Below are 17,378 nucleotides of genomic sequence, written 5' to 3'. Positions count from 1 at the left end.
ATGCCTCGGAGCGACTTCCTTTCCTACTCGTTTTCCTTCTCGATCAGCTTCCTGTCCCATTCGTCGAGGTCTTCGATGGTGGCTTCCTTTCCAGTTCCACCTGATCCTAGATGAGCGAACCACGGTTCCCATACCTCTTCCCTTCTTCCCCAGGCGGTCGAAGAAGATTGAAGTTCCGCAGAGAAGAACCTCTCCCATCTACTTTGACCTCCTTGATCTAACCAATTCACAAGGAGCTTCGCTCGAAGCGCTCGGGGTGATAACGAGTCGACTGGTGAAGACGAGAGGTAGAGTCGGAATCTGTCGACGGTGTGATGCACTGCCTGAAGATAGCGTCGAACCATGATGAACTCGAGGACTGTCGACGGCAGGTTTCAGCAAAGTTCATCACGCTACACCGAATCCCTCGAAGAGAGAGAGAGAGAGAAAGAAAGTAAGAGAGAGAGGGGGGGAGAGGAGACTTACCAAGCGCAAAGAGGGGCAGAGGAGAATCTTCGACAACCCATCGCAGATGCTCAGCGTAAATCGTTCCGTCCCAGATCCATGCAACAGTTTTGAATGCCAGAGACTGATTCCCGCTTATCGAACCGCCCCCGCTCGGTAAGACATAACCGAGAGGATGTCCTTTGCGGATTCAGTCAAAGTCTGGCAGCCACTTTCTTACGCGGAGAGAGAGATCCGAGATGACCCTGGCATCGTAGTTATTCCGGAAATTTGGATCGATCCATATAAACGGGGGTTCAACATCGGCGCAGAAACGAAGGAGAGTCGAAGCGTACTCGTCGGAAAGCGAAGGAGAAACTCGAGTCATGCTGAGGAACGGGGCAAAGTCGTCGAAGGAGAGGTATCGCATGAGTTCTACGGTCGATGTTTTCAGCTGTCGAGGCCAGGGGAAGGGTTTCGGCGGAGGAAGCGAAGAGATGTTGGGAGGAGGAGAAATTCGATGAGACTCAGATTCTTCGACGTTCGAGACAGAGCTTCCCTTCGAGGATGATCTCTTCCTCTTGTGTTTCTTGCGGTTCTCGTCGTCTCCAGTACCGTCTGACGAAGTCCTCTTCTGTCTTGTGCGTTTCGAGCTTCGCCTGTCTTCCTGTGAGCCCGTTGAATCCGCCTTCGCCTCTCTTTCTGCCCGATGATCTTCATCAAGTTTTCGTGTGGCGTCTCGTTCATCTCCAGCGCCTAATCGCTTGTTCCCCGGTCCTTCCTCTTCACCCCAAAGTTCTGGATCAAGTCGAATGATACTCGTCGTTGTTCGTACCGTGGGTTCGTCAGAGTGAAAATCCTGAGCCGAAGATGTACCCAAGGGAGCGTAGAAGGTGAAGGAGAAGGCAGCCGGATGGAGATCATGGATGTTAGATGAAAGGTTGAGAGCAGCGGAACCCGGTTGTGGTGGGCGGGCCATTCGAACGAGCGTGTACACGCAGGCTGTGGTGTTGTGTTGAAGGCGGTGACACCCTTGGAGAGAGCGGGCAAGGAGTGAGGAAGAGCTCGAGAAGAATGAAGCTCTCTCATTTCGCGAAATCATCCACAGAAACATAATTCATACACTAGAAGCAAACAGAGACGATCAAACGCTACACAAACAGGAGAGAGCGGGATCCATTTTTGGCTTTGTCAAAAAGCAAGGACTAAAACAACAGAGTGAAAGAGCGAGTGGTAACATCGAGTTTTTGGGGGGTAAAGATCAGAAGTGAAAGTACTGAGAGAACTGAACGAATGCAGGGAAAGAAACGGGGATGGAGGTAGATCGTAGAGAGGGTGGTTCTAGGAGAAAGAGAACAGTTCAAACTGTTTCAGGGATTTCCGTTTCTCCATGAACGAACAGCTTCAAACTAAGTGGCCTCCGAGAGCGAAAGCGTTACTTTGTCGAGGATAATCCCAACCATAGCCGTAAGCTGGTTGAGCGAGAATTCGAGGTTTTTCCTCGGCGGCTTCTTTCATTCCCGCTCCTCCTCCTCCTCCTTCCTCGGCCATCATCATCGACGAGGAATCTTCCTGAGTGAGTTGGGATCGAGGAGGTTCGATACGAACTACCCCAGAGGTGGTCGTGAAGTTGTGCATCGGTTGTTTCGCTTGACCGCCGAAAGGATCATTAGCGTCAGTCGAAGGAAGAGCGGGGTAGACAGAGAGGGGAGGAGAAGAGTTGAACGTATGAGTCGTGCCGTTCATGTCAGTGAAAGAGGTGGGGTTCGAATTGGAAGGGTAAGCGATGGGGCTGGTCGTATAATCGAATGAACCGTCGAGGGGAGTCGTCGGCATAGAAGAAGCTACGGAAGAGTGGATCGAGGTTGAGAGACTGTTCGTCGAATCTAATCGAGGGGAAAGGGAAGAAGACAGGGAGGAAGAACAGTTTCAGCGAAAAGAATTCGGAAAAAGTTGGCCGAAGTTACCCACGTTGATGGCTCATTCCTGGAGCAGTCAAGTTCCAAGGATGTCTAGGGTTCGACGCCGTACTACTATCGCTCATATTCCCATCCATCTCGACATCCTCTTTCTCGGCCGCTCCGACTTCCATTCGTTCCAATGCTTCCTGTCGTTGTTGAGCGAGAGTAGACGCAAAGTTTGTGATTGGAGGCGCTTGTTGAGGTTGTTCGACTTGCTGATCGGGTTGAACAGTCTATTTAGCCGGCAGGGAGAAGTAGGAAATGCTTAGTTTGGAAAGTTGCGGAGAAACAGAGAGAAGAGCTTCTACTGACCCTACAGCGTTTGCCGGATGGTGATGCTTCCTCTACCTCTTCCCTAACACGCTTGGAGAAACCGAAAGGAGAAGAGGCGAGCGACATGATTTCGAGTTGTTTTGTTCAAGGTTACCGGGCGAGTAGTGAGGCTGAGAAGGGGATGAGTGATGCGCGGACGGTTTGCGAGACTGTTTTCCGGACTTTGTATGGCGTGTAAAGAGTCGCGTGAGTCGAGGGGAGTGAATGGTGAGTCGAGAGAGATGAAAGCGAAAACAAGCTTCGGAACGCTCTCTCTCCTGCTCATCCTGGCTCCACGGTGACCTCTCGTCGGCATCGCACTGTGAACGATTTGGTCGACTCCACAAGGCGCGGCCGACTCTGTTATTGAACTGTCGATGCTTCAAACTCAGAGAGTTCGTTAGATCCGTGAGCTCGAAGCCGCTCGTTCACTTGCACGGGGCGGAAGGCGGTCTACACAGAAGGCAGAGCTACGAGGAACACGACAGGAGCGAAGCGATGCGCGAACGAACGGACAAGGCGCTCGAAATCCAATTGAGGGCCAATTCCTCTCAGGCAAAATTCCTCGCAACCCTCGAATTCTGTCAAATCACCACGAGGATGGGTATCCTCTCGATCGAGCGCATTCCCTTTCGAGTAACGAGCTAATCTAAGGTGAGTCGTTTTTCGAATCTCCCTTTTGAGGACTTTTTCCTCGATGCCCTCTCGCGCGAAAGGGAGACTCGAAGGAGGCGATGTCCCAACTCGTTAACTCGTTGACCACTCTTCCTCCTTTGCTTTCTTTCTCCTTCTCTCTCCTTCATCGCAGTTCTCACCTCTTCGCGCTCAATCCTGGCGACCTCCGAAGTTTCTCGTTCACCATCGACTTCCCCTCGTCGCTCCCATCGCGGCACTTCTTCCTTTCGACCCCTAGGACACCTTACTTCGTCCCCTTCCGCCATGCTACCGACAAACGACTCGAAACAAGACGGACTCTCTTCCTCTGTCGAAGCTCAAACTGAAACGGGACACGAATTAGGACATTCACCTTCGAAGATGGAGGGAGTGACAAAGATGCAGAAGACTCGGGGCTTTTTGGGATTGTCCTGCGTGACATTGGGTGTCATCTATGGGTACGTTGACTTTCTGTTCTCCCTGTTGACGAGTGTTGAGCTAACAATCTCGCGTCCTCACATGCAGAGATCTCGGAACATCGCCGCTTTACACGATGAACGGTATCTTCCCGGCCGCTGGACCTGCTCCTTCAGCTGAAGATGCCATCGGGGCTGTCAGTTGGTGAGTCTCTTCTCCTTCGCTATCGAAGACTATTCGGCTAATTGAGTCGCTCTCCTCAGTATCATCTGGGCGTTGACGATCGTCGTCTTGATCAAGTATGCTGTCTTCGCTCTCGAATTCGGTACCATCGAAGGCGAAGGTGGTCCTTTCGCTGTCTACACCGCGCTCTTCCCTCCGAAAGAGGTGAGTCCAAGCTATCCTCCGTCGTCAGACAGATCAATCCTGACAATCTCGAGAATAGACGAAACGGGAGAATCGAGCATTGACGACTTACACGACCGCGAGCGTTCACCAATCCTTCTCCGACCGAGTCAGCTTCTTCCACCAAAAATTCGTGAAGAACCTTCTCCTCGTTCTCGCCCTCTTTGGTGTCGGTCTCACGATGGCGGATGGCCTGCTGACTCCTGCCGTCTCCGTCACTTCTGCCGTTGGAGGAATCGGAGTCCCCTTTCCCTCGGTTGCGAACAAAGTTGTCGGAATCTCGTGCGCGTTCCTGATTCTCCTGTGGCTTCTGCAAACCGCCGGAACACGAAGGATCGGTAGCATCTTCGCCCCGATCATGGTCATGTGGTTCTGTTTGAACTTGGTTACTGGAGCGATCAACGTTTCTCATTACCCGGGTATCTTTCGAGGTGAGTCTCCATTTTGCTCTTTCAGTCTGAGTAATCGAGACTGACTTTGCCTCTACAGCTTTCGATCCCTCTCGAGCTGTTCTCCTCTTTGTTCGCACGAAGAATTACGACATTCTCAGCGGAGTCATCCTCTGTATCACCGGTACTGAAGCTCTCTTCGCGTATGTCGCTCTCTCGTTCACTGCTTGCCAAAGCAGAAGACTGAACTCATATCGTCCGACGTTAACAGAAACCTTGGACAATTCAGCAAGAACTCAATTCGCTTCTCGTTTACATGCTTCGTCTACCCTTGTCTTCTCTTGGCCTATCTTGGACAAGGAGCTCGACTCGTCGCCGATCCCGAGAACGTCGTCAAGAACGTCTTCTTCCAATCCATTCCGGGAGGTTCGGGAACTGCTTACTGGTGGATCACCTGGATCTTCGCCATTCTCGCTTCGATCATCGCTTCTCAAGCCATGATCACAGCCGCTTTTTCGCTCATTCAACAACTTACGACTCTCGGTTCGATTCCTCCGCTCAAAATCGTTCACACCGATGACAACAACAGTCACCGAATCTTCGTTCCCGTCGTCAACTTCCTCATTCTCATCGGAACAATCGGGCTCGTCTGTGGTTTCGGAACTGACGTCGGATTGAGTGAGTTCTTATCCTCCCTGAGCTTCCATTCGAAATTTGAGCTGACCTCCCCTCCCTTGCACCTCACAGCCAACGCCTAGTAAGCTACCATTCCTGCTGCAAGCGGTTCTTCGATGCGAGCTCGCGAGACCGGCTGAGCTGACTCGCTCGGTCTGTTGTTTTCTCGCAGTGGTTTCTCCGTCGCAAGTGTTATGATCATCACGACTATCATGCTCTCGGTCGCCGTCGTTCAGCTTAAACACCTCAATTTCCTCCTCGCAATCGCTTTCTTCCTCTTTTTCGGCTTCTTCGACTGTCTCTTCTGGGGTGCGACGTTAAAGAAGGTTCCTCATGGTGAGTCGCCTCGGTTCGCTCCGTCGTCGTTCTTCAGCGCTGATGTCTTCGTTTCGGATAGGCGCTTGGTTCACCCTCACCCTCGGTCTCGTACTCTTGATGCTCATGCTATCCTGGACGGCCGTCAAGAAACTCGAAGACAAGTTCGACGAAGGACACCGGGTACGACTTACGGAAGTGATGCGACTCGCGAACGATCGGAACGAAGATACGAAACCACTCGAATCGGGTGTCGCTCTCGGTGATTTGTCGACTCTCCGCATCAGCGAACCTCAGCAAGACATAATCGAAGGTGGCTATAAAGATAGGGGCATCGAGGCTTCAAGCGGGGCTTCTCTCGCTCGACTACCAATCTTCGCTTTGTGAGTATTCACGTTTTCACGACAGTGGACGGTTCGAAGCTGACTTCGGGTTCGATATCGCTGGTCGGCAGCTTCCACAACTCGTCGGCGATCCAACACGATGGTGTCCCTCATTCTTTCTCGGCTTTCCTTCGCTCCTACCCGTCTCTTCCGAGCGTTATCGTAAGTCGCAACTCTCTGTCCTTCCCTGCCATCCGTCAGCTGACTCTCAACGCGCGTCTCGCAGGTCTTCCTCACCGTTCGAACTGTCGGAGTACCTCACGTTGCTCACGAAGATCGTTACCTCGTCGATCGAGTCCGAACTTTCTCTGGACTTTACATTGCGACGATCCGATTCGGATACCGAGACATCAAGTCGCTCGAGAACGTGGTTCACCCGCTCCGAGACCGCATCGTCGCACTCGAAGCTCGAAGTGACCCGGCAAACCTCGACAAGAAAGTTCGAATCATCGACGAGTCAATCGAAACTGCCGTCACACATATCGTGAGCCCGCGTTGTCATTTCGTGTTATCGGCTCTGGTATGCTGACCTGCGCTGACTCTCGCTCAGCTGCCGAACTTTTACGTCGTCGCTGATCCCGCTTCAACGAAACCTCGAATCGTTCGCTACATTCGCAAGTTCTTCATCGAAGAGATCTACCGTCGCATCAAGGTCAACTTTGACGAATACGAGCAGTACCGATTCGGGGACGACCAAGACGTGCTTCGGATGTCGGTTGTTGCACCTCTCTAGCTCTCGCCATCCTTTCTCCCCTAGATCTTTCCACTCGTCTACATTAGACACATTCTCCAGTCCTGGTGGCTACTCACAACTCTTCTCTCCTCAGCAGCTGTTCCTCTTCCGTTCTTCCTTCGAAGCAGTTTCGCAAGCAGTGCCACTTTGTTTCAATTCCCTCTCTGTAAGACTATTCCGGTTCATGTTCTTCGCTGTGCTGTCCTGGTCTTCGCTGTGCTGTCCTGTTCGCGCTCGAGATATAGCGGCGAGAGCATCACAGAAGGGGCAATGATACGCTGTTTCGCGTGCGAGCTGATCACTTGAAATTTGGGTCGGCAACGATTTCGCGAAGACGCTCTCTCCGCCTTCTTCAGCCGGCGTCTCGACAGTGCCTTCCTCGTTTCGCAATCCAAACCATCCTTGACATGCTCTACCGGTATGATGAGTCGTCCACGAGAAGGAATCAAGATGAAATCGCCTGTCGCCTAACTCCAGCTAGATACTCTCGTCTAAGTCGACGATGACAACAGGACGTCTCCTGACAGATGCCTTCGATACGACGTCTATGCTCGAGTCGCTGAGCAGTTTTATATGCAACTATAAGACTAGTGAGCTGGACATAGAACTAAATGCGAAACTTGGTTCTGTTTGAAGTTTTCAATTTCGTCTATGAGTTCTCCTCCTCGCTCCGCCTCTCTGCGTACGAAGCGAAGTCTTGTCACTGCTTTCCTTTGAAGGGAATGCCCAAACTTCAAGGAAGAATCGTGCTGCTCAACGACACCTTCTTTGCCTCCTTTCTTCGACTCTTCGCCATGTGTTTGTGACTTTCCTTTGCTATTGAAACGAGCTGCTTCCTCGACTAGTTAAGGACGATCTCGCGACCTTATCTTCTCGCGACTCACCTCGAGACTCGAGCGAGCCAACAAAGTTCGCTGTGCTTCGTGGCTTGACGAACATCTTTCATTCTCGCAGCAAACTTCGTTTGATCGCTTACGATCGAATTAACCGTTGAGAAAAAGCTCGAGACGCTCGACGGGATATGGCTTACTTGACGGTAGAGCTTAACGCTGCCTGCATACGTATCTTGTGCGTCGACTGCAAACCAAGCCCCGAGATGCAAGTTTCGCACGAATCGCAATTGAGCTTTGTCGCTTTCGAGTCGGTTTCGACGAGCATAAAGTCAAAACGATCAGAGTCCAGACGAGTCGAACGGTCGATTCGATCGGCCGAATGACGATCTCGAGTTTCTCAGAAAGGGGAGGGACATCGGAAAGTGAACGTCATCTAGTTTTCCCCCCTCTTCGAATTCAACTTGAAACTCGCTCTCTTCTCTCTCGCTTTCCCTCACCTTTTTTCACAAGCTCTTTCTGCCTCAAAGCACAACAACACACCTCACCTTCTCGGTCCTTCACCTGAATACCCCTTGTCTTTAGTCCATCGTAAGTTGTTTCCCTCAAACAAAAAGGTGGGGTCAGTCGAATTCAAATCTAACCAACGCTCTCGTTGTAACAGACCCTCTAGCTCTAATACAATATGCCTTCTACCGGAACTCACGTTCGTGAGATCAGCGAAAACCCTTCGAAAAAGTGAGAACTCTCTCCTTCACTTTTATTTCTCGTGATCTCGCTCGCTGACGTTTTCGTTAAATTGTTCAACTTTCTTTTCCTTCTGTTCGCTCGTCCTATAGCGCCGTCACCTCTCCTACCGATCCCAAGGTCAAGCAGGTCGACATTGACCGAAAGCTCAAGCTTTATGGAGTAATCGAAGCTTTCCGTCAAGGAAAGATGCCCAACAACGAGTGAGTCACTCTTTCTACGCCGTAGCTTAACTGGCGCTGAGCAGTCGTCCTCTCCAGGCAATGCGTCCGAGCCCTTGACTACGCCCTCGGACACTCTCCCATCACCGAAAGCAAACTTTCGAAGGAAGGAAAGAACCTCGTTGAGGACTTCCGCGACATCATCCGTACCGCTAAGCAAATCGTTGTCGAGAAGAACGACGATGAGCTCCTCCAAAACTTCATGTGAGTCTTTTCTGTATCTTCGCTACTCTTCAAGGTCTCCGGAAATTGACTCTCTCTGTCGCGGTTGTTTTCAGCTACCACACCACCAAGGTGCAAACTCCCTCTGCCGACCAAGTCAAGAACATCAACACTGCTACGTCGCAACAAGACATGCAAGCCGATGGAGAACAAGCCGTCGAACATCTTCGAACTCTCGGAAAACTCATTTTCACCAACTCTGAATTCCGCAAACTCTTGAAGGATGTCGGTATCCTCGGTCGTGACGTCGCCGCCGATGCTGCCACTAAGGCTGCCAACGCTGCTCGTCCCGATGAAGAACAACTTCGTCAAGTCGACGAAACCGCTCCTTCGAACCAAGTGAGCTCCTCCTTCTCGCCTCGCTACTCTCTGTGCTGGTTACTGACTCGTCTCTCTCTCTTTCCTTCGTCTTCCCTCCTTTCCTTTTCTTCCCGGCTCGTTCAGTGGGTTGGACCGAACGGGGAAACTCGAGATCACACTTCTGACGTACCCGATACTGGACTTGCCGCCAAACGTGACGAAGCTAAGCGTGCTAAGGAGCAAGCTCAACAGAAGAAGGAGGAGATCAAGCAAGAAGGAGCTGACCGCGCTCAAAACGTCGCGAACGCCGCCGACAACGCTCAACAATCCCAAGCTGGTCCCGCTACTTCTCACCTCGGCACTCAAGGCTCCTCCACCTCTCCCTCGACTATCGGCACTCAAGGTTCCTCGACCTCGCCCTCGACTTTCGGATCTGGTACCGCGAACGGTCAACCTCCTTACTACGGAGGAGGAGGAGTCGCTCAACCCGGTCAATCTCTCTCGCAATCTTCGGGAGGTTTCTCGAACGCTGGTGGAATGTCTGACGCTCAACAAGAAGAGGCGAAACAACGCGCTCAAGCTGGTGCCGACGCTGGTCAATCTCAAGCCAAGGCTGAGGCGAAGGATGCTAAGGCGAAGATCCTCAACGCCATCCCCGACAAGCACAAGGACCGTGCTAATGAGCAAATCGACCGAACCAAGGTGAGCTCTCCGTTTTTCTCGAGGACTTCCACTTGTTCAGTCGCTGATCTTCTGCTCTCTCTCTCAGGACTATCTCGACGAGAAGTTCCCTCAAGAACGCCGTGATCGATTCATCTACCGCTTGAAGAAGGTTGTCGTCGAGAACCAAGTGAGCTTTAATTTCGTCTTTCTGTTCCTGTTTCGCAACAGTATCTGACTTTCTCTCTCGCACACTCAACAGCGTCACAAGGATTACCAACAAGCCATCGAATTCTTCATGGACAAGGCCGAACACTACCAAGTTCAAGCGAAGGAGGCCGGAAAACAATCTGGAGGAGCCGTCGGTTCGGTTCGCCACGATACCAACTACCAGCGAGCTCAAAACGAACTCCGTACCCTCCTCGAACGATTCGCCAACGGTGCTTCGATGCAAGGTATCTTTGACGCCGTCGACCAACTTTACACCGATGCGAAGAACGACTCCGAACTTCGATCTTGGTTCCACGAGCTCAACACCTACATCCGTCAATGCCTTCAAGAGCCCGGATACATCATGAAGGACGAATGCGACCGACGAGGCCGAGAACTCCGCGATTCGAGCAAGAAATTCTGGGATCCCAAGGAAGGAAAATACGCTGGACACAAGGATCGCTTCTTCGACGAGACTCAGAACTTCTTCACCTCGTATGCCGACGATGGACTCAACCAACGCCTCGGAGAATCCGTCAAGACCCTCTTCTCCGACCTCCTTTTCAACTCGGACGGAAACCTCGAATACAAGCCTCACCTCTGGAAAGACATCCGCTCCGTCATCCTTCCCCAGCTCTTCCAACAAGTAGGCTATATCCCCATTCCCCGTGCCGAATACACCTCTCCCGACGTAGATTTGGTCGTGGAAAATCTCACACTCGAAAGCGCAAATCTTTTGCCCAATCTCTTCGAATTGGAGGCCCGCAACTACTTCAAGCTCTCTCCCTACGACAACCTCGGGGACGTGTCGAAACACTCGTTCTGGGTATCGTTCTCGCAAGTTCAAACCGACTTGAAGGACGTCGCTTTCTACATCAAGAAAAAGACCGGTTTCCCCAAGCTCACCGACAGTGGTTACGCCGACGTCTTCCTCGGAGGCAAGGGTCTCTCCGGAAAGGTTCACCTCGAGTCGACTGGTCGTCGTGATCACGCTTTCAAGGTCGTTGACGTCAAGGTAAATACATTTTCTCTTTTTCGTCTCTCTCCTCTCTCGTTCTCGTTGATTCTCCGGCCGGATTGTTGACTCTTACTCATTTGTATGGTCCTGTAGATCAAGATCGACAAGCTCAAGTTCGCCGTTCGTGAATCGAAACACTCTTTCCTCATCAACACTCTCCGCCCTCTTGCCACCGGTCTTATCAAGACCGCTCTCACTAAGGCGATCGAAGCTGCGATTCGCTCTGGACTCGAGCAAGCCGACATGCAAATTGCCGACATCCGCGAACGTCTCGACGAGGCCAAGTCTCAAGAGGGAACTTCGAAGATCGACTCCTTGAAGGCTTCGTTCAACCAGAAGAAGGCTGAAGGTGAACAGAAGAAGGCCAAGGCTGAGGAGCATGCTCGTATGTCTCGTTTCTCTTTATCCCTCGTTTCTCTTTATCCCTCGTTGCCCATATTGAACTGACTCGTTTTTCTCGCTTCCACAGCTTCTGGTCGATTCTCCCTCACTCTCGAACCCGATCAAAAGCTTGTCAACTGGTCCGCTCGCGATTCGATGGTCGAGAAGATTGGCTCGCACCAAGACACTGCGAAGAACTCCGGTTCGAAGGAATGGCATTCCGAGAGCTTCACCCTCGCTGGTCCCCAGAACGCTACTCACTCCTCTTCGACTACCGCTCCCTCCTCGTCGACTACCGCTCCCCGAATCTAGATGAAGCTGTGTTGTCTCCTCTGTCTGTTCAAGAGTTCAAGTTGTTCCTTCTTCCAGTTACCCATAGTATATAATCTGTCACCCCTTCCTGCTTCCCTGGCATACTGTACTGTCCAGATATCCCGTTTCCCTCCTACTCATAGGCACAGAGTTTGGCGAATCAGACCAAACGAGAGTCGACGAGGCTCAACTTGCGAAATTTCTTTGCTCCGCTCAGCATGCAAACGCTTTTCAGCCCGCGGTGCTCGCTCCCTCGCTTCTTGGTCACTTACGGCCTAGCCGTGGTCTGACGACTCAGTCGATCTGGCCACAGTCCGACGATAAAAGATTCGACGAGCTTGATCTCCTTTTCTCTTTCCCTCATTTTTTACAGCCCTCAGCGATGTCGTCCACAGCTCAGAGTATTCTTATCCAGTACACGCGTCGCGTCAGCTATTCGATTCACCCATCAAGAACCTCAATCCCGTTCAATCTCCCCACTTCGACACGATTCTACTCTGCTGCACCTACCGCTCCGCTGCCGACAGTTAAAGCACAGAGAGCTCTTCTATACGTTCCTGGATCGAACCCGAAACATCTGAACAAGGCGCTGCGAGGTGGACTCGGAGGAAGCAGACAGTCGCAACCCGACGTACTCATTCTCGATTTGGAGGACTCGGTTAGAATTGAGAAAAAGGCAGAAGCGAGACAGATCGTATTTGAGTGAGTCGAATCAAATCGGGGTCGTCAGAGCTCGCAAGGATTGACCATTTATGGTCGAAACAGAGCTTTGCAGGTTCGTTCTCCTGACGTCTAGACGCTCTGAGCGCGGTCTGATTCGAGCATGGATATGAACAGAGACCCTCGGATAGCACAAGCCAGAAGTTTGTCAGGATCAACTCGAGACGACCCGGACTGGACGACCTCGAAGTTCTCGCAAGTTTTGTACTGTCAGCTATTTCCTTCAAGCGGTCTCTTGACCAGTCCTTCGCTCGGATACACAGCTCAAGACACCAAATTTACGAGGTCTCGTACTGCCGAAAGTGGACTCGGCAAAAGACGTTCTCCTCGTCAACGAGTTCATCGACCGATACGGGCTTGCGGAAACGAAAGACAGGATCCGTATCATCGCCAGTATAGAGAGCCCGATGGCGCTCTTGAATCTGCGAGAGGTGAGTTTCACTCTCCTTTGCGCACATTTCCCTCAGGTGTTCAAGCGCTGACACTGCAAGTTTCTCGACTTTGATGAACAGATTGTGACTAGTTCACCTCGTATCTCTTCCCTTCTGGTGAGTACTTCCAGCTGATATGATCTCTCTCTGCTGCGACGAAGCTGACTTGCCACTATCTTTCGCCTCGATCGACCAGTTCGCAGCAGAGGACTATTGCTCCTCGTCAAATCTCATTCGTACGCCCTCTCGACGAGAAATGCTCTTCGCTCGATCTTCAGTCGTCACGGTCGCGAAGGCGTATGGTCTCAAAGCGGTAGATCTTGTGTGCGTGCAGTATAAGGGAGAGAAGGCAGAACAAGCTTTGATGGAGGAGAGCAGGGAGGGACGAGAACTAGGATTCGATGGCAAGGTGAGCTGTATTCATTCACGAGCGAGGTGAAAGATCCAAGGAAGACGCTTGACGATTGATCGAGTTTACAGCAAGCGATTCACCCGGCGCAAGTCGAACCTATTCAAGCCGCCTTCACTCCGAGCGAATCTGGTGAGCATTTCTCACTACACGCGCAGATCTCAACAAACCCCGACAAGAGCTGATGAATTACACGATTCGACTGACGATAGAAATCGAACGAGCGCTGACCATCTTGTCGCATTATGAATCGCTTTCTTCCTCGGGAGCTGGTGCGTATGGCCTGGCCAACACAGACGGAAGCATTTCAATGATTGATGCTCCTATGGTACGTCTCAGCGCTCTCTCCACTCCCACTTCGTTTGCTGACCTTTTCGCTCGGCGAATAGCTTTTGCAAGCTCAAGGGATTTTGGTGCAGGCGAGAGCAGCTGGCGTAGATGTATAGGACAACCGCAATCGATCATTACGCAGGTACGCCACCAGAAGGGAACGGAGTGCAGGGGATCAGGCAGAAGCACATCCAATGAAGAAAGTTAGGAGAAGAGAAGGTTGCTTGAAGTTTGAAGACTTCGCGCTGAAGCATCAGCTGGAGCTCGAGCACTCCAGAGCGATGGACAAGCTCCTCGGCAGACGATTCAGGAGGTACACGCAATAAAGGCCGGTGTTCTTTTCGCGAGGGATTCAAGCTGTGGCGAAATTGTCTCGTAAAATCTCCCCTCTCACGAGGCTTCCTTCCTCGCTGACCCCGCTCCATCGGACTCGCTCTCCTGAACAGCAACAATGGCATACTCACGTACAATCGCGTTGCCAGCTGGAAGGAGGGGAATGTCACGGAGTAACGGTTCTCCCGTCTCCACCTGTTCCTCCCCGGGTCGCAATGTCAACTCTCCAGCGTGCTCTTTTCTTTGCTTTCCTCTCGTTCTTTCGACTCGAGAGACGTCGAATTGAGAGAGCACAGCCTGAAAAAAGATAGCACGTTTTGACTCAGAGGAAAATTTTCAGGCGTGGGCTTCAAGACTCTTCAATCACGACTTTGAAACTCTCTCTCCTCTTTCTTCCTTTCTCTTCACTTTTCCCCTCTCCCCCCTCCTTCTTCTACCCAGTAAGCTTACTTGAAAGCTCTACTCTCCTCTACACAGTCTAACCATCCTCTCCCTCTACAGTAATGACCCGTTCAGCAGTTCTCGGTTTCCCCCGTATCGGAGCGAAACGTGAAGTTAAAAAGGCGACTGAAGCCTACTGGGCTGGCAAGATCTCGGCGGAGGAACTTCAAAAGGTTGCCAAGGAACAACGTATCGCTCGTTGGCAATTGATCAAGGACGCTGGTGTCGATGTTATCCCTTCGTGAGTTACCGCTCCCCTCCCCTCAAAATTTTCTCTCCCACCTCTCCCCCCCTCCCGCCTCGATTCCTCCTTTCACCGCTTGCGCCTCGATTACATGGGTTATGGAAGAGATTGCAATGGGGCATGAGGCCGACTGAGAGAAATGAAGAGGAAACTGACATTTGTGACACGTTGCTCTCTTCCTCTTCTCTAGCGGTGACTTCACCCTCTACGACCACGTTCTCGACTTCAACTACACCTTCAACATCATCCCTTCCCGATTTGCCAAGGCCAACATCTCTGACTTGGACCGATACTTCGCCATGGGACGAGGTCGTCAAGTCGGCGACGTCGACCTCGAAGCGCAAGAGATGCAAAAGTGGTTCGACTCGAACTAGTGAGTCTCATACATACTCGATATGAAGCGAAACTCTCGAGCTGACAGCCTCGTTCCCTAGCCACTACATCAAATCCGAAGTTTCGTCTTCTACCGAATTCAAGCTCAACAACACCAAGCCCGTCGATGAGTTCCTCGAGGCCAAGGAAGCCGGTATCGTCACTCGCCCCGTCCTCGTTGGTCCCATCACCGCTCTCCTCCTCGGCAAGACTGGACGTGACGAGACCTCTTCCTCGTTCGAACCTATCCAAGCCCTCGACAAGCTCGTCCCTGTTTACGGAGAACTCCTCAAGAAGCTTCAAGAAGCTGGTGCGACTGAAGTTCAAATTGATGAACCTTCGCTCGTCATGGACTCGACCGCTCAACTCGGAGACAAGTACCAATCGACCTTCGAAGCTCTCGCCAAGGCCGCCCCTGGACTCAAGATCACTCTCGCCACCTACTTCGGACGCCTCGACTCGAACGTTGAATTCGTCGCGAAACTCCCTATCCACGCTCTTCACATCGATCTGGACCGAGCTCCCAAGCAACTCGACCAAGTCGTCGCCGCCCTTAAGGATTCGAAGATCGCCCTCTCTCTCGGTCTCGTTTCCGGACGAAACATCTGGAAGAACGACATTGCCGCTTCGATCGAACTCGCCAAGAAGGTCGTCGACACCCTCGGATCCGACCGTGTCATCGTCGCCACTTCTTCTTCCCTCCTTCACACTCCCGTTACCCTCGCGAACGAGTCCCGTCTCAAGCCCGAGGAGAAGGATTGGTTCTCGTTCGCCGCTGAAAAGGTTGTTGAAGTTGCCGTCATCGCCAAAGCCATCGAAAACCCCGAATCGGTCAAGGCTGAACTCGAGAAGAACGCGACCGCGATCAAGGCTCGTCGCGACTTTGAGAAGAACTCCGACGCCGCTGTTCGTGAACGTCTCGCGAACGTCACTCCCGAGATGTACAACCGCAAGTCTCCCTTCCCCGAACGTATCGCCGCTCAAGACAAGGTCTACAAACTTCCTCCCTTCCCTACCACGACTATCGGTTCGTTCCCTCAAACCAAGGAGATCCGTCTCGCCCGTTCGAAGCACACCAAGGGAGAACTCTCGACCGAGGAATACGAAAACTTCATCAAGAACGAGATTAAGACTGTCGTCGAATTCCAAGAGAAGATCGACATGGACGTCCTCGTCCATGGAGAGGTGAGATTCATCCTTTCCTCAGATCGTATTGAAGCAAGTCTAATGGTAGGATTCTCGCACAGCCTGAACGAAACGACATGTCTCAATACTTTGGAGAACACTTCTCCGGATTCGTCTTCACCGAGAACGCCTGGGTTCAATCTTACGGTTCCCGATACGTCCGACCTCCCATCGTCGTCTCCGACGTATCCCGTCCCGAACCTATCACCGTTCGATGGTCGTCCTACGCTCAATCCCTCACCAAGCGTCCCATGAAGGGAATGCTCACCGGTCCCGTCACGATCCTCAACTGGTCGTTCCCTCGTGCCGACGTTACGAAGGAGGTTCAATGCAAGCAACTCGCGCTCGCGCTCCGAGACGAAGTCGTCGACCTCGAAAAGGCTGGAATTTTCGCGATCCAAGTCGACGAACCCGCGATTCGTGAAGGTCTTCCTTTGAGGCAATCGGAATGGAACGAGTACCTCACCTGGGCTGGTACGTCAACTCTCCTGTGCTGTCCTTGACGTCGATTCAGTCACTGACGACCGTTTTCGATCGTCGTTTTTCCCTTTTCTTCCCCCTTTCCTTTCCTCAGTCGACTCTTTCCGTTTGGCAACTGCTGGTGTCGAGGATAAGACTCAAACGCACAGCCACTTCTGTTACAGTGACTTCAACCGTGAGCTCTTTTCCCTTGCTCTTCCTACGAACTTCGATGTTTTCGGCTCTTCGTCAACTTTCGAACTTCAACTTTTTTTTCTTTTCATTTCGCTAACACCTCTTCCTTCTCCTGTTTTCAGTCATCTTCGACTCTATTCAACGCCTCGACGCCGATGTCATCTCGATCGAAGCCTCAAAGTCGTCGCTCAAACTCCTCGACGCCTTCCACAAGTTTGGATACTCGAACTTGATCGGTCCTGGTCTGTACGACATCCACTCTCCTCGAGTTCCTACCGTTGAAGAAATGAAGGAACGTCTCGCGGCCTTCATGAAGACTCTTCCCAACCAGAAGCAGTGAGTTCCTTCTGTTCTCAACATCTATTTTCACTTTGCTAACGATGAAACATTCACAGCTTGTATGTCAACCCCGACTGTGGACTCAAGACTCGAGGCTGGTCCGAGACTGAGCAATCGCTCAGGAACTTGGTTGAAGTCGCCAAGTGGGCACGCAAGGAATTCCCTCAGTAAACTTTCTCTCGAGCCCATTTCTCCCTTGATTTTCTCTTCTCTCTTCTCCTTCTGTCTCTTTTCGTTCTCTTCTTCGTCACTATTCAACTTGTCGTCCGCCACCAACTCTTCGCATCTCAACCTGCAGTCAATTCCTCTCTACAAACACTCAACGTTCACCTCAACGGCGTTCGTTTTCCCC

The 17,378-nt window shown here is 51.8% G+C and overlaps 6 protein-coding genes across 6 annotated transcripts; 4 read left to right on the top strand and 2 right to left on the bottom strand.

The window, feature by feature from the left end:
• Window positions 1-23: 23 nt before the first annotated feature.
• JCM6883_004479 (uncharacterized protein) lies at window positions 24-1,402 on the bottom strand (the record flags this gene model as incomplete). The annotated part of the gene is made up of 2 exons (XM_076632482.1): window positions 24-323; window positions 665-1,402. 2 exons carry the CDS (start codon window positions 1,400-1,402, stop codon window positions 24-26), a joined length of 1,038 nt encoding a protein of 345 aa, XP_076487454.1.
• Window positions 1,403-1,827: 425 nt separating this feature from the next.
• JCM6883_004478 (uncharacterized protein) lies at window positions 1,828-2,783 on the bottom strand (the record flags this gene model as incomplete). The annotated part of the gene is made up of 3 exons (XM_076632481.1): window positions 1,828-2,309; window positions 2,395-2,617; window positions 2,697-2,783. The coding sequence occupies 3 exons, from the start codon at window positions 2,781-2,783 to the stop codon at window positions 1,828-1,830; spliced, it is 792 nt and encodes a 263-aa protein (XP_076487453.1).
• An 852-nt stretch (window positions 2,784-3,635) lies between these two features.
• On the top strand, window positions 3,636-6,667 carry JCM6883_004477 (uncharacterized protein; the record flags this gene model as incomplete). Its single annotated transcript, XM_076632480.1, has 12 exons — window positions 3,636-3,808; window positions 3,876-3,971; window positions 4,031-4,154; window positions 4,213-4,603; window positions 4,662-4,764; window positions 4,833-5,239; window positions 5,309-5,318; window positions 5,409-5,572; window positions 5,634-5,934; window positions 6,006-6,096; window positions 6,161-6,418; window positions 6,485-6,667. The coding sequence occupies 12 exons, from the start codon at window positions 3,636-3,638 to the stop codon at window positions 6,665-6,667; spliced, it is 2,301 nt and encodes a 766-aa protein (XP_076487452.1).
• A 1,515-nt stretch (window positions 6,668-8,182) lies between these two features.
• Window positions 8,183-11,568, top strand: JCM6883_004476 (uncharacterized protein; the record flags this gene model as incomplete). Its single annotated transcript, XM_076632479.1, has 9 exons — window positions 8,183-8,235; window positions 8,337-8,447; window positions 8,505-8,669; window positions 8,744-9,026; window positions 9,132-9,689; window positions 9,757-9,837; window positions 9,910-10,872; window positions 10,969-11,260; window positions 11,345-11,568. The coding sequence occupies 9 exons, from the start codon at window positions 8,183-8,185 to the stop codon at window positions 11,566-11,568; spliced, it is 2,730 nt and encodes a 909-aa protein (XP_076487451.1).
• A 382-nt stretch (window positions 11,569-11,950) lies between these two features.
• JCM6883_004475 (HpcH/HpaI aldolase/citrate lyase family protein) lies at window positions 11,951-13,574 on the top strand (the record flags this gene model as incomplete). Its single annotated transcript, XM_076632478.1, has 9 exons — window positions 11,951-12,270; window positions 12,334-12,343; window positions 12,406-12,483; window positions 12,552-12,719; window positions 12,801-12,836; window positions 12,916-13,128; window positions 13,200-13,260; window positions 13,341-13,456; window positions 13,518-13,574. The coding sequence occupies 9 exons, from the start codon at window positions 11,951-11,953 to the stop codon at window positions 13,572-13,574; spliced, it is 1,059 nt and encodes a 352-aa protein (XP_076487450.1).
• Window positions 13,575-14,294: 720 nt separating this feature from the next.
• Window positions 14,295-17,197, top strand: MET6 (5-methyltetrahydropteroyltriglutamate-homocysteine S-methyltransferase; the record flags this gene model as incomplete). Its single annotated transcript, XM_076632477.1, has 7 exons — window positions 14,295-14,473; window positions 14,667-14,849; window positions 14,911-16,033; window positions 16,096-16,507; window positions 16,608-16,688; window positions 16,810-17,023; window positions 17,083-17,197. The coding sequence occupies 7 exons, from the start codon at window positions 14,295-14,297 to the stop codon at window positions 17,195-17,197; spliced, it is 2,307 nt and encodes a 768-aa protein (XP_076487449.1).
• Between the last annotated feature and the right edge of the window lie 181 nt (window positions 17,198-17,378).

This window comes from Sporobolomyces salmoneus, assembly GCF_050403485.1.
Source record: "Sporobolomyces salmoneus JCM6883 DNA, S_salmoneus_JCM6883_v1_ctg27, whole genome shotgun sequence".
NCBI lineage: Eukaryota > Fungi > Basidiomycota > Microbotryomycetes > Sporidiobolales > Sporidiobolaceae > Sporobolomyces > Sporobolomyces salmoneus.
The sequence above is the reverse complement of the archived record's forward strand: the minus strand, read 5'-3'. Positions and strand labels throughout refer to the sequence as shown.